Source organism: Lytechinus pictus, chromosome 10 (genome assembly GCF_037042905.1).
Source record: "Lytechinus pictus isolate F3 Inbred chromosome 10, Lp3.0, whole genome shotgun sequence".
In the NCBI taxonomy this organism is placed as follows: Eukaryota; Metazoa; Echinodermata; class Echinoidea; order Temnopleuroida; family Toxopneustidae; genus Lytechinus; species Lytechinus pictus.
Genome location: NC_087254.1, coordinates 34,716,503 through 34,732,849, shown reverse-complemented (window position 1 = coordinate 34,732,849; position 16,347 = coordinate 34,716,503). Strand labels below are relative to the sequence as shown.

General features: G+C 36.1%; 1 protein-coding gene across 1 annotated transcript; it reads right to left on the bottom strand.

Moving 5' to 3' along the window:
- Positions 1–1,040: 1,040 nt before the first annotated feature.
- Positions 1,041–14,222, bottom strand: LOC129270589 (E3 ubiquitin-protein ligase CHIP-like). Its single transcript, XM_054907948.2, has 5 exons — positions 13,818–14,222; positions 9,608–9,806; positions 9,094–9,259; positions 4,059–4,155; positions 1,041–3,517 (listed from the first exon to the last, which is right to left on the bottom strand). The coding sequence occupies exons 1-5, from the start codon at positions 13,917–13,919 to the stop codon at positions 3,437–3,439; spliced, it is 645 nt and encodes a 214-aa protein (XP_054763923.1). The 5' UTR covers positions 13,920–14,222; the 3' UTR covers positions 1,041–3,436.
- Positions 14,223–16,347: the final 2,125 nt, after the last annotated feature.

The window sequence follows — 16,347 nt, the reverse complement described above, 5'->3', positions numbered from 1 at the left end:
CATGCGTAACTTGATTTTCAACCAATCAACAGCGCGCATTTGGGACTTACAATTGATTTTTTGACTTTTAAAGAGAAATTCCAGTAGTTGCAGTAAACACTGATTTCATGAGAAAGTCTGTAAAACCAGGCTTAATTGTCAGTATATCATCGAGGATCTAGATCTGATACAGTTACATAAACTGAACTTTGTGAAATCTTGAAATCTACGCTGAAAAATGTTCAGACTGAACTTCCCCAACACAGATAAGCGCACGTGGGACAGTGTATAATTATTGCTTTGAGCGTCGGGCCCGACGCTCTACCCGAATTCTGTGCTTATTTGCTGATTTCTCAGCAATTACACAATTTCTTCCAGAATCCTTTGGCACATGCGTTTTATTTATACAAACAGACACTTTGGTGGTCATTTCATTGGATTCTGTACGAACTCATTCTGATATCGTTACCAAAACTAGAATTTACCTTTAAACGCAACTCTTTCTGCAACGGACCCCTGGGCCCACTAATACAAAGGTTAGCAATCAATCGCTAAATGAAATGACCTATCAAGATCTTTGTTGCATGCGCATTTTGGTCAATAGACTACATGTAGGAACCAATCAGAATTCTTCTTTCAAATTAGCGATTATTAGCTAATCTTTGTGTCAATGGGCCCCGATCCCTCTCCCTGATGTTCACCTCTTGTTGCATGCTCTTTCTCCCCCCTCCCCTCCCCTCCCCTCCCCTCCCCTCCCCTCCCCTCCCCTCCCCTCCCCTCCCCTTCCCCTCTCTCCCCTTTATTCATGCCTTTGCTCATGCAGGACCTAACCTGTGGAATTTTCTTCCAGAGTTTGAAAACCCAGACTTCAATGACCATCTTCACGGGCAACCTGAAAACATACCTGATGATAAGAGTGTTTTTTGATAGGCATTGACTTATTGTTCAGACATGTATTACATGTAAATAGTTTTTGTTCTTCTCTGAAGCGCCTTGATCATCTAATCAAGATGGAAAGTGCGCTATAAAAATCTCATGTATTATTATTATTATTTATTGTTCTCCCTGCTCTTTCTTTCTCTCTCTCCCCTGTATCTTTCTCCCTTGCTCTTTCTCTCTCTCTCTCTCCTGTATCTTTCTACCTCCCCTTTCTCTCCACCCCCTCTCTCTAGCTCCTTTTGATTTTAATCAGAGCCATTCTCTTAAAAAAATAAAGTATCTATTCCACAATACCTTCTCTCCCTCCTGCGCCTTCTCTTCCTCTATTTTTTACCCTCCATCTTATCTCCTCTTCATGCTCTCTCTACATCCCCCCTCTCTCTCTTCATCTTTCTCTCCATTTCATCTGCAGACTGCATGTATCTCTGTCTATTTATTTTGCCTTTTAATGCAAACATTCAATCCACCCACCGTACACCTCTGCTCAGAGGCTTATCCTCATTTTTCTCTTACTTTCCATAAAAGACTAATTGGTCATGTTCATGCGAGTCCAAAATTGGGATTTTTCAGATTGCATTCTTTTATATACACTGCACAGTACATTTTATGCAATTTTCTGTAGTTTGTATTTGTATAGATGATGGTATCATCTTCCGTAGACATCTAATATCTAGTTAAAATAAGAAGTGTATAACAAGAAGTATAATGACAATTAAAGGAAAATGAAACGTTTGAAACAAGATAGCTTGTGTGAAAACAGAAAAATTTAAGAAACAGATCAACGAAAGTTTGAAAAAAATTGAAAAAATAATAAGACTAGAAATTTGACGTGCCAAAGGACACAGATGCCCCCGCTTAACGCAATCAGAAATTCATTCACTATGATTGAACTGAATATCGTGCAGAAACCAACATGTATATATATAATGAACAAATTTAGACCTTTGACCTAAAGACTCACCCTTTCCATAATAATCTCTGACAGAAGATATGACAGTCAGGTCATTTGATGTGACCTGACTGTGTTTTGCTGTCTTCTACCCAGGCACCAAACATTTTTAATATCTGGTGAATATTTCCAAAGTTATCATACGGAAACCAACTCGCATATATAATGAGCTATGACCTTTGACCTTCAGACTCCAAATTCAAACTTACCCTGTATTTTGGTGTCATCTACCTACACACCCCACTTTTTTTTAAATCTGTTGAATATCTCAAAAGTTAGCATGCGGAAAAAACTTGCATGTATAATGAGCTATGGCCTTTGACCTGCGGACTCCAAATTCAAACTTAGCCTATATTTTTGTGTCATCTACCAACTCACCCCCAATTTTTTAAATCCACTGAAAATTAATAAGTTATCATGCAGAAACCAACTCGCATACATGTATCTAACGAGCTGTGACCTCTGACCTGCGGACTCCGAATTCGAAGTTAGCATGTATTTTGGTGTCATTTATCTACACACCAAGAATTTGTTTAATTCGTTGAATATTTCATAAGTTATCATGCGGAAACCAACTCGCATATCTAACGAGCTGTGACCTTTGACCTGCCGACTCTGAATTCAAACTTACCCTGTATTCTGGTGCCATCTACCTACACACCAAAATTTTTTTCATCTGTTGAATATTTCATGTTATCATGCGGAAACCAACTTGCATATTAAATGAGCTGTGACCTTTGACCTGCGGACTCCGAATTCGAACTTAGCCTGTTTTTGGTGTCATCTACCTACACACCAAAACTTTTTTTAATTCGTTGAATATTTCATAAATTATCATGCAGAAACCAACTCGCATATTTAATGAGCGGTGACCTTTGACCTGCGGACTCCGAATTCAAACTTAGCCTGTATTTTGGTGTCATCTACCTACACACCAATTTTTTTTTTTATTCCGTTGAAGATTTCATAAGTAATCATGCGGAAACCAACTCGCATATTTAATGAGCTGTGACAAAGATGTGTGATGTCACATGTGAACAACTTTTCCATTACTTTTGTATGTATTTCACTTAAACTGCCTCTTTCATCACATCAGTAGATAATTGTATTCTTTCTATAGGAGGGCATGTAATATAGATTTTCAAAGAATAAATCATGGATGAAGAGTTTGTATCAAAATAAGAAAGAGCAAAAAGAGACATTTTTGGGGATATTTTAGAGCCCATCAAAGGGAAAGCTGTTCACAGGTGACATCACACATCTTTGTCGCATTGCCAAAATCGCTAACCTTTGTGGTACGGGCCTGTTGTCATAAAAAGATTTGGAGGGTAAACAATTAATCCAACCTTTATATAAACTAAGTTGTGTTTAATAGACCTAGAGGAAATTAAAATGGGGTCAGAATATAATTGGAAATAAGACCAATAGGTAAATGGTCTAAATGGCAATTGGACAAAACTGATTGTAAATGAAGTCCATGTGAGATGATACCAAACCAAAATAAGACAAGGCAGAAGTAGACCAATCAGCAATAATACCATTTAAAATCCATCACACATGAGCAATAAATTAAGCAGTGAAAACATGACTTACCTGTCTCCTTTCATCAACTGAAGCAAATAATCTATTTAGTTCCTTCTGATGTCTCTCCTGAAAGATTAAAAAGAGACATTGCTGATTTTTCAAAAATGTATTCTAGAATAAATAAAATGATCCATACAAAGGGAATACAATGTTGAAATTAAATGCAGAAAAAGGAAAATTGGTATTAAAGGCACTTTAAGAATATCTTGAGTAATCATAGTAAGCTACATGCATACTTTGAGAGAAAGGCTTTAATGAAAGATAGAGATCTTTTAAAATCTACCATCGTTGAAGTGTACCAAATGTTATGCAAAAAACAAAAACCCTGAAATTTATGACAAAAATAGGTTCGTATTGTCCAACTTCCATTAGATCATTAAAAAGGGATGAATTCTCACCCCTTTAATTAATAAATATTTGGTTATGACAGAAATGAACATAAGTGAGCTGAAAAAATATACCCAGCAAAATAGACAATCTTTTTTGGCCTCAATCAACTAGTCTGATCAAGTTGAGAAGAAAAATAATATCAAATTTTACATTTTAATCAAGCCATTACAATTTATGCACACAAAAATAATTTGAAAATAATATTCAGACAACTTACAAAGTCTTCTTCAATCTTCTTTGTGGCATCAGTATGGATATCTTTGTCTTCCTCCCCATCTTGTTCACCTATCTTCTCTTTCAGTGCTTCAATTTTTCTGCGAAAAAAAGAAAAAGAAAAATAGTCATGTAAAATATAACAATGATTGATGCTGAAAGTAAAGATGATAACAGCAATAACAATAATATAAAAAACAAAAGTGGAACGTCTGTGGTAATCACACCATTTGCAAGACAATGAAAATTATACTCCTGATGATCATCATAGTATTATTACTAGCTCTCCTACTACTACTACTACTACTACTACTACTACTACTACTACTACTACTACTACTACTACTACTACTACTACTACTACTACTACTACTACTACTACTACTACTACTACTACTACTACTACTACTACTACTACTACTACTACTACTACTACTACTACTACTACTACTACTACTACTACTACTACTACTACTACTACTACTACTACTACTACTACTACTACTACTACTACTACTACTACTACTACTACTACTACTACTACTACTACTACTACTACTACTACTACTACTACTACTACTACTACTACTACTACTACTACTACTACTACTACTACTACTACTACTACTACTACTACTACTACTACTACTACTACTACTACTACTACTACTACTACTACTACTACTACTACTACTACTACTACTACTACTACTACTACTACTACTACTACTACTACTACTACTACTACTACTACTACTACTACTACTACTACTACTACTACTACTACTACTACTACTACTACTACTACTACTACTACTACTACTTCTTCTTCTTCTTCTTCTTCTTCTTCTTCTTCTTCTTCTTCTTCTTCTTCTTCTACAACTACTACTAGTCCAGTCAATATAGGGTTTGACCCACCACTAATTGCAACACTGGATATTTCACTGAAATGCTTTCCAGGAAGGTCCCCTTAATTACATACTAAAAGTCCAAAAAAATCCAAGCAGTGGAAATTCATGAAATTTGCATATTACGCAAATAAGCCATAAAAAGTTAGAAAAAGAAGGAAAAAAGTCCAAAAAATTAAAAATTAAGTGTCAAAAACATTTTTATTTGAGCGAAAATTCATGATAAATAACTGTATTCAATGTTTTTAACCAAAAGTGCAAACAAATCTACCTCATTTGCATAATATGCAAATAAGCATCCTTATATGGAAAAAAAATGGCAAGATATTGTGATTTTTCTCACATTGACTGCTTGAAAAAGTCATTTATGTTGAAATTTACATGCTGCTATTACAAAGGACATTAAATACATGTACATTTATATTAAGCTAAGTGTCTGTAGTGTAATTTGCATATTATGCAAATAAGTATCTAACATGCTATAAATATTCAAGAAAAAAAACTGGTGATACATTCCTCAAAAATTGCAAGTATATTATCTATTGAAGTTGGAATATGGCAATGCCTTATATGAAGTTTTCCTAAACACCATATTAAAAGTCCTTTAAATAGACAAGCATAGGAAAATCACAAAATTTGCATTTTATGCAAATTAGCCATAAGTTGCAAATAAGGAAAATAATCCAAATATTGGAAATCAAGTGCAGAAAACAACATAAATTGAACGGAAGCTCATGATAAGTTTTAAAAATTTATTTATTCTTCCAATTAAAAAAAAAAAAAAATCGTAAATAAATCTACCTCATTTGCATATAAATATATATATATATATATATGAGCATCCTTATATGGAAAAAATCAAGAAATCTTGATTTTTCTCACACAAACAGTTATGAAAACATTTCAGTCTAGATCAATATGATGTGATTACTAAGAATGCCCAATACATTACTAATCAGCTTAATATCTGAAGTGTAATTTACATATTATGCAAATAAGCATCCGGCATGTTATAAATATTCAAGGAAACTTGTGATACTTTCCTCTAAAATTCCATGTAGAGTATGTGTAACCATGATGACCATCCCTACACTTCTTGCTTGGTTGATATTGACTTTTTTTGTGAGCAGTTACCCCCGGGGCAGTTACTCCACTCATATTGTGCAATGATGAGTCAATTCTACATGGGTCCCACTGCTTGAATGCTTCATATTTCCATCCAAGTCTTGCTCTCCTCTTGACTTGGTAGAGTCTTTGCGTTTCTTGCTAGTATAGTTGATCAGCACAAGATGTCACACTCAGTACAAATAAAAGCCTGTTAGCTTCAAATATTTGGTCTTTGTAGCACACCACTTGTCTTGGTGGTGAATATGAGTACTTGCTTGGATCACGAGATCTCTGGGCATTGTTAATAAGAGTACCAATGAGCATTTGCCCATACGAGCGACATGAAAGCCATTAATAAAGTCATGATAAAGGCTTAAAGTGTATATAGACATCTTTCTCAGATACAGGAATCGTGATTACACGTTCTTGCTGAATCCAGTTGCTGCCTTAGGATGAAGCATAAATTTTCTGTTCTTTCCTCTTTGATAAATCTCCTAAGGATGGCAACTATCTCCACATATTGTAGCTATAGTTTCTAAGCAAATCGTATGCAAATAATACCAATTTCCTGATATTTATGGCAAATAGAAATTCCTCAGTGGGACAATGAACAAACAAGTAGACTTTAACAGATGAAGGACTAAGCCACATTATTGCCTTTCCAACAAGTGGACACAACATAATGGAACACCCTTTACATCGCCATCAAATACCATCCAACATTGAATCAACAGTGTGTACCCATTCCAGGATTTATTTGCCACAATGTGTTACTCATGGGTATACTGTGAGGGTATGCAGAGGAATAAACCTTTCAGTAATTATGGTACGACTAAGGATGATCTTCTGGAGGAATGCTGACTTCAAGAGTGTCATGCAGATGTACTTTGGACAATCATACAACTCTCTGTACTGAAACCGACAAGTCGAGCATAGGAGATTGAATGCCAATCAAGAGGACTTTGACAAGAACCAAAGCGTTACCCATGTCTTCTTCCGACACAAGTTGCCTCAATGAGACACTGGACATAAGTTGTGTCGGGAGAAGACAAAGAGTTTTATAGGAAGGCTAGGAAAGCTTGCGCATGTTAGAGCTCCAAAAGCATCAGTAAGGTAAAGCTCAGAATTGCTACAATGCATTGAAGAGGACCATAAAAGGGTTTGCAGACAAGCCTATAATACGTTATTTGTTGACTGGATTGACAATGATCCAGGCTGTAACAATTAGCATGTTGGGAGCCCTTGATATCATGTGCTATGACTACATTGGAATAGCATTATTAAAGGCAAAAGATTTTTTGTCTTAGTATTTACCACTGATCATGATGATGATGACGCTAGCTGCTCTACAAGTCCTGGGACCCAGTCCTGACCCAGACATGGCCAGATAACATAATCCTTAGTCAAGCAGGTGTAGCCAAACTACTGAAGAAGTTGTTAAAGAAACCAACCTGCATGAAGCTACTATGCCAGATGGAATCTCTGCTACACTTCTTAATGAGACTACTCATCAGATCTTACCTGCCATAAGTTTGCCTTTTTTGGCCTCCCTCTTTAAACGGTGAAATTTCAAGAAAGTCTTTGTTGTTCCCGTCCATACAAGAAAGGGTTGTCAATTCTTACAAACTACACACCAATTCAAATACTGTGCTTTGTTCTTGCCAATCCCATCATCTTGTCAGACTAACAACATGGCTTTAGGAAGCAGAGAACATATTTCCAGTATTTTTCCTTTAATATATAAATTATATTAGTATAAATTTGCATGCATATTAATTTGAACAACTGAAATGTTTTCACTGCAATCAATGTGAGAAAAATAAAAATTTGACATTTTCCACTTATTTGCATAATATGCTAATGAGGCAGATTTGCTAGCTTTTTCAAAATAAAAACATAGTCTAACTTATTTATTCATCATAAAGTTTTGTTCAAATTACTTGCTGTGGACATTTAATTTGTAATCTTGGGATTATTTTCCTTATTTTTTATTTTTTAATGGCTAATTTGCATAATATGCATGTGTAGTGGAATATCCAGTGTTGCAATTAGTGGCGGGTTACCCCCCCCCTAATCTGGCTAGATTGACTGGACTATACTACCACTACTACTACTAATACTACTAATTCTACGACTACATCTACTACTACCATTACCACTACTACCACTACCACTACCACTACCACTACCACCACCACCACCACCACCACCACCACAACCACCACCACCACTACTACTACTACTACTGGGTTTATACCACATTAAATCAATATAAAAAGTGCTGCTAAAGGGACATTATAATAAAGACTTATACATGTTCATGTATGTATCCATATTACAGAGGGTGAGTTTATAGTTTCAGATAAAACTGGTAGAAGTTTTGGAAAAAAAAAAAGACAATTTTAGGTGAATGAAAAAAACCATCCCATCCCCACCAAAAATAAAAATAGAAAAATAAAATAGAGGGGTATTCAGAAAAGCCGAGGACCTTTTCAACGGAAACTGACTTGTGGACAGGTAAAAATAAAGAATCATGGAAAAAAAACAAAATAAGCCCAGAACAAGAGAAAGAGTGGAAGACGGAAGATATTGAAACAAGAGAAGAAAGATCTTAAAAGCAATAGTAAGGCAGACGCCAGAAGAAGACAGGTGATTAATAATACTGTAAAAGAGTACCGAAGTGCGACTTCATCAATTTTCACTTTAAGCATATTAACGTTTTCGATACCATATTTTGGTAGAGCATGATGAAAAACCCCCACAACCCAAATTTGGTGGGAATCGGTCCATGGGGCCCCCAAGATATGACCTCATGAAAGAAACCAGGCCAATAATACATTGACTTCAATGGGGCTAATTATGTATTCATGAGGTCATATCTCAGGCCCCCATGGACCGATTCCAACCAAATTTTGGCAGTGGGGGTTTTTCATCGTGCTCTACCAAATATGGTATCAAAAACTCTGAAATTGTAAAAGTTTTTTGTGATGTCATCACTTTGGTACTCTATAAAACTAAAGTTACCTTTGTTTATCTTCTTCCATGAGGTTCATAAGATGTGTCTGCAGTTCAATCTCTTGTGCAATTCTCTTTTCTTCTAGGATATTCCATCTCTTTTTCTTTGCTGATCTTAGTGCAGCAGCTATGTCATCCCCAAAATTCACTTTCTGTTCTCTGGCAAGGTCATGTGCTATATGAGGAATATAAACATCAATTGATAGCTGGACTTGGCAAATCAGCCAGCTCAAGTCTTGCAGAGGACATGGCAAGCAAATACTTATGATAGTTTGAATATCCAACTTGTAAAACACAGGATCAAGTTTGCAACTAAGAGACATGGTCATGGATAATTCTATATTCATCATAGTACACACCCTCAGGAAACCTACAGCATCACTGCTTTTCATCCTATGAGTTGGTTTGAGATAAGATTTTTGTTTTCATATAAAGTTCACTTCATCCACTTAATACAGTTTTGAGATTATGGGGGAAACACTTTGCATTCATTATATATCTTAGCAAGAATACATAAACATACCTCTGCGAAAGCTTGTGATGGCCTCATCGTATCTCTCCTCTTCAACTAGAGTGTGTCCCAGGAAGAAATGTGCCTTGATGTTGGAGGGATCAAGTTCTAAAGCGTGTCGACAGTCATCCGCACCATGATCCCAATGTCTCAGCTTTATCTGACACAGTGCTCGATTGGTAAAGAACTTGGGATCCGATGGGTTTTTCATCTAGAAATAATACAAGACATGTAGAAACTATAAATATCACTGAAGGTGATTAATACCCTTACCACATCAAGAACCTTACATGTATAAGTATAGCATTTTCCCCTATTGCCAAAATAAGTTGTTACCATGACAATGCAGTAACCAATACATCTGAAGAATGTGTCATGCACGTCATCATGCCAAGCCTTATGATCACCATCCTTTTGGGTCTGAAAATAGACTAGGGGAGACAACACACAAGGAAAAGGAATTTAAAATGAAGAGAAAATATTTTTCTTTAAAGAAGAAAGAAATCAATATTTGTAGGCCTCTACAAAAAAAAAATCATCACTTGCCCTGTCGGGCAAGTGATAAAAAAATTTGCTTGCCCGATAGAAAAAACTGCTTGCCCGATTTTTTTTCGAAAATTATTTTGCTCTTAATTATTCTTTTCTGTCCTGGCTGAAGTTGATTTACTGGTGCTGCCTTTGGCATTTCTTTTTCTTGACTCTTGTTCAAGTTGTTCTGGTTGCCAATCACGACGACAAAAGTGGCCTATTTTAGTCTGACGACTCATTGTTTATTTGGTTTGAAGTTGAAGCCGAGTCCTGGCCAGGGTGACCGGATTTCACAAAATGAAATACAGGACAATCGACAAAAAAAAAGATCAAGAAAGAAGGCTACACAGTGTTAGACTTGTGAAAAAAATATACAGAATTGGAAGGGAGGGTGAAGGAGAGAAAGAAAAGAGATGAATTGAGAAGAAAGAAAAAATGAAGGGGAAAATGAAGGAAATAATAAAAAATATAAGAAAGCTCTAATAAAAGAAGGATGAGAGATTCATTCTTTGAATTGAATATAGAAAGAAAAAAAGAAAAGAAAAGAAGGGAAGATTAATAAATGTGTGAAAGTCAAAATAAAGAAGAGAAAAACAAAAAGAAAGTAAGAAAAAAATAAAAGAAAAGAAGGGAAGATTAATAAATGTGTGAAAGTCAAAATAAAGAAGAGAAAGACAAAAAGAAAGTAAGAAAAAAAGAGGAGGAAAGAAAGAATGAAGGAAAGAAAATGTTTCCTTCATTCTTGGAAGAAAGAAACAAAGAAAGAAGAAAACAGGAAGGAAGGAAGGAAGGAGGGAAGGAATGAAGGAAGAAAGGGAAAGAAAGTATAAGGGAAAAGAATAAGAAGGGCAAAATGAAATAAATAATGAAAGAAAGAAAGGAGGAAAGAGAGGGAGGAAAGAATGAAGGGAGGCCATAATGAAAAAAAAGAAGAAAATAATGGAAGGAGAGAAAGAACGAAAATAAAAACGAGTGGAAGGGAGAAGGATCAAATGAAGGAAATAAAAAAGGAAATGTATTAAGAAGGCAAGTAGGAGAAAGAAGGAAAGAAATAAAATGAACAGAGAGAGAAAGGAACAGGAAATAAAAATAGATATGTAACAAAAAAGGGCAAGAAGGAAGGATAGAAAAGAAAGAAAGAGGAAAAAGTTCAAACTTCAAGCAAATAAAAACAATCCAATCATATTTTATAACAAAAATCCTAATGATATTTGGTGTTTTTTTATATATATTTTTAAAATTAAAAAAAAACTAAAATGTTTTAGAAATGAATAAAATACGGGACGTCTGGTCACCCTGATCCTGGCCGAGTCAGTCCGAAGCTTGCATGCATTCAGCGCGATCTAGCTCGAGAGTCGACTGGCTCGCGATCGCTTGTGTACGTCCATAGTACATGTAGAGCATGCGCTCAGAGGGCGAGAGAGGGGTTTCCCCAGCTAGCTCCTTCGTCGATTAGTAGCGCATGCGCACAGTGTAGTTTAGAAAGTAAGATGGCAGCACCCATCGAACGGGACCGCTGGCGATAAAATGTCGGTAAATTGGCGCTGATTTGACATGTTTCCACTGTTTTTTTACTGGTATGACATTGTATGAGAGATAATTGATGGATAATTGCAATTTATCAAAAATTATTAAACTTTACTGTCAATTTATCTTTTTCATTTTCAAAACAAGCACTTGCCCGATCGGGCAATTGACTTTGAAAAATGCTTGCCCACACGTCAATTTCACTTGCCCTGGGCAAGCGGGCAAGCAGGTTTGTCGCGCCCTGATTTGAATCTTTTTTAAATAATTTTTTTTTCAAAGAAAATAAACTTGAAAAATATCTATGATGGCGAATATAGTCAAATTGACTGGTTGCCAAATACAAAGACCCCCCCTTACAACTGGTCAACGATCTACATGTAATTTGAAAGAAATCACAATTTGCTTATTTTTTAAAAGTACATGTATGAATGAAAAGAATCTTTTCATTTAAGTTTCAAAGTAACTATGGGAATACTAAATCAAAATTTTGGAAAAATGGAAGGCATTATATTTCAGTCAAGACCAAACTGATTTCAAATATCAGCCAATCGTGTGATTGTTATGACAATGTTACTATTGAATTTTCATAAATTATTCTAATAAGGAGTGTAGTATAGTCACAGATTTTGAACAATTTACGCATTCCTTCAATGATTTAGAACTTTCCACAGTATTAGATGTTCCATGTCTCAATATTCTCATCAAATGCAATTTTCATTTAAAGGAGAATGAAACCCTTGAAACCAGCTGAATCCGTATCAAAGAGAAAAATCAAAGAAATATATTGTTGAAAGTTTGAGGAAGATCGAATGAATAATAAGAAAGTTATGAGCATTTGAATGTCGAGATCACTAATGCCATGTAGATCCTCCTATTGGCAATGCGACCAAGATCTGTAATGTCACACACGTACAACTCCCTCATTACTTTAGTACTTATTTCACTTATATTCTCACTTTTATAGAGTCTATCACAAGGTGAGGTGTTCTCTTTATGAGAGGACAAGTACAGAGGTTTCACAACATTATATCATTGATGAATCGTTTGTCATATGATTAGAATGAGCAAAAAGAGATGTTTTGGGGTATATTTTCAGTGTCCAAAAGGGGAGAGTTGTTCATCTGTGACATCATAGATCTTGGTCGCATTGCCAATGGGAGGATCTCCATAGCATTAGTGATCTCGACATTCAAATGCTCATAACTCTTCTATTGCTAGTCCTATTTTACTCAAACTTTTGTTGATCTTATTCTTTGATTTTTCTGCTTTCACAAAAGCTAACTCGCTCCAAGAGTTTCATTCTCCTTTAAACATTGGGTTGCAGACCAATCATAAGGTGTGCGGTGGCCTTTTAAAAGGCATTGTGTATTTACAGCAGTGATCGCCAGACCGAGCCGCGATATCGGACTTGTTTTTGTTTTTAGGAAGTTGCGAGAGATCCCAGAGCACATGAGAGCAAATTGCTCGCAAATCTTGTTTATTTTTTTCGCTTTTCAGCAGCCATAAAAATTGTTAATATCAAGAAAATTGATGCAGCAATCAAAAAGGGAAGCAGGCGCAGACGAGAAACATCACTTTTTTATATTTTTTAGCAAATTTTTGAAAATAGTAAAAAGTAATATATTTCATGCGGTGGCCAAAAAAGATGCGCGCGAGGACGATCAACTACTTTCTTTTTTTACTTGGACTTAACTTAGTTTGGATAAACCAGGGAAGTGAGAGTTGCGCGACAGCCGAAGTAAGTCCCTTTTTTCCCCCCTTTTAAATTATTTTTCCCCGTTTTGGTGCATTTCAGGCGAAAACGGAATGACGTTTATTTTGGTCCAGTTCTTTTCATATTGACTATTGTTATTAAAGACAAAAATCGATGAGCCCCGTCGGCGTCGGGGGGATTTTGCATTGTTAACCCCCTAATCATGCTAATGGCAGCTGCACGATCGCGAGCCGTCTGTGTACGAGGAGAATTTTTTTTAATGTAAATAGAGTCCTCGAAACGGACGGCTGCCAGCTGTCTGGTATGCCGTATGGTTTTCACCCAAATATCTTCATGACCTTGCTAAATTACTTACACAAATGTTTATGAGTGGGACTAGAGTAAGCAAAGCTCGTACATTGTAAGCAATATTTGTGATTATTTATGCATTCAAAGGCTAAATATCATACTCACTATGGCCTTGTTATAGCATCCAATGGCCTCTTCATATTTGCGTGATCCATAAAAGCGATTCCCCTGTTCCTTTAGTTCCGTAGCATTCATCTTTATGTTCATCTTCTTTCACAAATGTCAGTTTTCGATCACCAGCACGCGTACCTACAGTGCTAGTGCGCTTAGATTTTCTTCTCTGTAGTGTAATTCTGTCAACATCGACAATTGATGACAGTTATATCGGCTATCAATCAATCATTGCTCTCGATATGTATCTCTGTCCATAGAATATAGGTCTAAAATACTTTATGCATTATTTCAATCTTCTAGGGGCTAAGTTAAGTGGTATAGCGCTCTGCGCTGAATCACATTTGGATTATTCTCGATCATTATCTGATTCTGACGTAATCGAATCTGCAGCAGCGCAAGAAAGGGGGGGGGGGGCTATAATATAAAACTACTGGCCTTTTCGTTTCTCATTTGTTTTTATTATATTGTCAAGGCACTGCGTGTAAACAATAAATTAACTTAAAGGTAAATCAAGATATATCATAGGCACAGATTTTATAACTACATGTATATAGGCCTACACTGCATGAGCAATATTTTTTTCTTTTAAAAGGGGACTTTCCATATGCAATGATGCGCCCTACATGTTTTTATAGCCTGTAATTGTGTTTCTTTTCTTTCTTAACTTTGAATGTGCTTATATATTGTGGGTCGCGTCAGTGGGTCTATATCAACTTTATTACGTACCATCTCTGACTCATCTTTGCAAAGTGGTCTTTGAACCCACCAGTTGAATTAACTAAAAATATGTACATTCCCCTCCCTTCCCCAGACGTCTGGGATGGAATCAGTGGCGGCAACAGTATTTTTAAACCGTTTGGGGGGGGGGTGCGAGTCGGGGGTAAAGGACTTTTTTTTCCGGGGAGACAAAGGCGGACACAATTTTTTTTCGGCTCCGGCGCGCCCTAAATTTTGTACCGGTATATATACTGACCTGAAAAGGGACACGTTAAGGCCTATTTGCAGTGACTCCTCCTGTATTCTACAATTTGTTGATCAAGTTTTTGCTTCGAAGGCTATTGTTGACTATTATTTACAAAAAAGAGGCGTGTGTACTGTGCCTTAAGACTACAAAAAGCATTTGATTTAGTTGATGGGCAATCTTTGTGGTTAGAATGACGAAATCAGAGGTAAATGGACTGAAAAGTATTAAATGTTGTATATGCAAAATCATGTGTCTGTAAACATGTCAGACTTTTATAGTTGTAATATCGGCGTAAGACAAGGTGAAAATCTTTCATCTTTATTGATTTTCAGGAACATATATCTCTAGATTTTATCCAGGCTTGAACTTTGCTATCTGAGGATCTCTGTAATGTCCTACAAGATGAGGATTTGGAATATTTTCTAAATTATTTTGTATTTTATATGCTGATGAAACAGTCATTTTGGCAGAAACCCCTGATGAGTTGCAGTCAGCATTGAACTCAGTTCACGATTATTGCAGAAAATGTCACTTCAACTTTGACTGTAAATACTTCTAAAACCAAAATAGTCATTTTTTCTGGGGGTAAAGTTAGGAAGGGCCTATTTCACTTTTAATAATGAGCCGATTGAAGTCGTTTATGATTTTTTTTTACTTGGGGATAAAATAAATAATTGTACCTTAAAAAAAAACGAGTCACACAGGCGAGAAGAACATTATCATTGTTAGCTAAAGCCCCCCCCCCCCAAAAAAAAAAATGCAATTGTCAGTTGATATTCAGTGTCATTTATTTGACCATCTGATTTTACCAATCCTGTTGTATGGGAGCGAAATATGGGGTTATGAAGACATAAGCCAGATTGAAGTGTTACACAGAAAGTTTCTTAGGACAATATTATTTGTAAACAAGTGCACACTATGGTGTATGGGGAGACAGGACGGGGTTGATTCTGAATCATTATAAATGTAGAGTAATTGGCTTCTGGTTGAGAATTTTAAAATGACATGAGAACAAATATTCAAGTGTGATACTGAAATTTATGTTTAGGTTAGATGAGCTAACAGATTATAACTGTAGCTCCTTGGCAGGGGCGTAACAGGGGTTGGTGGCCAGGGGGGGGGGGGGGGCAAGAGTCAAACATTTCCCGGTCATATCATGGTGTTTTGAGGCGACAATTTTGAGAGGGCCAGATATTGCGTATCGGGCATAATTTATCCTTTTTTTTAAGTTGCTAGCGATTGAAGCGAGCGAGCAAAAATTGTGACATATTTAATTCAAAAATCAAATTTTGTGATAGATTTTGACATAATATATTTCACCCTTCTCTCTTTCATTCCCTTTTTGGTCTGTACGCCACTGTGAACATGATTCTTTGCGGCAGTATAGCGTGAAAGTAAAAAATAGAAACGAGGGGCGCAGTATGGCGCATGTGCTAAAAAGCTTCTTAATATACGTCCCGAGCGAGCGAAGCGAGCGAGAAAAAAAAATCACCTTTTCATGAGAATCTAACTTTGAGATATTTTTTGACATTATATTCAATAAATAAAATCATATCC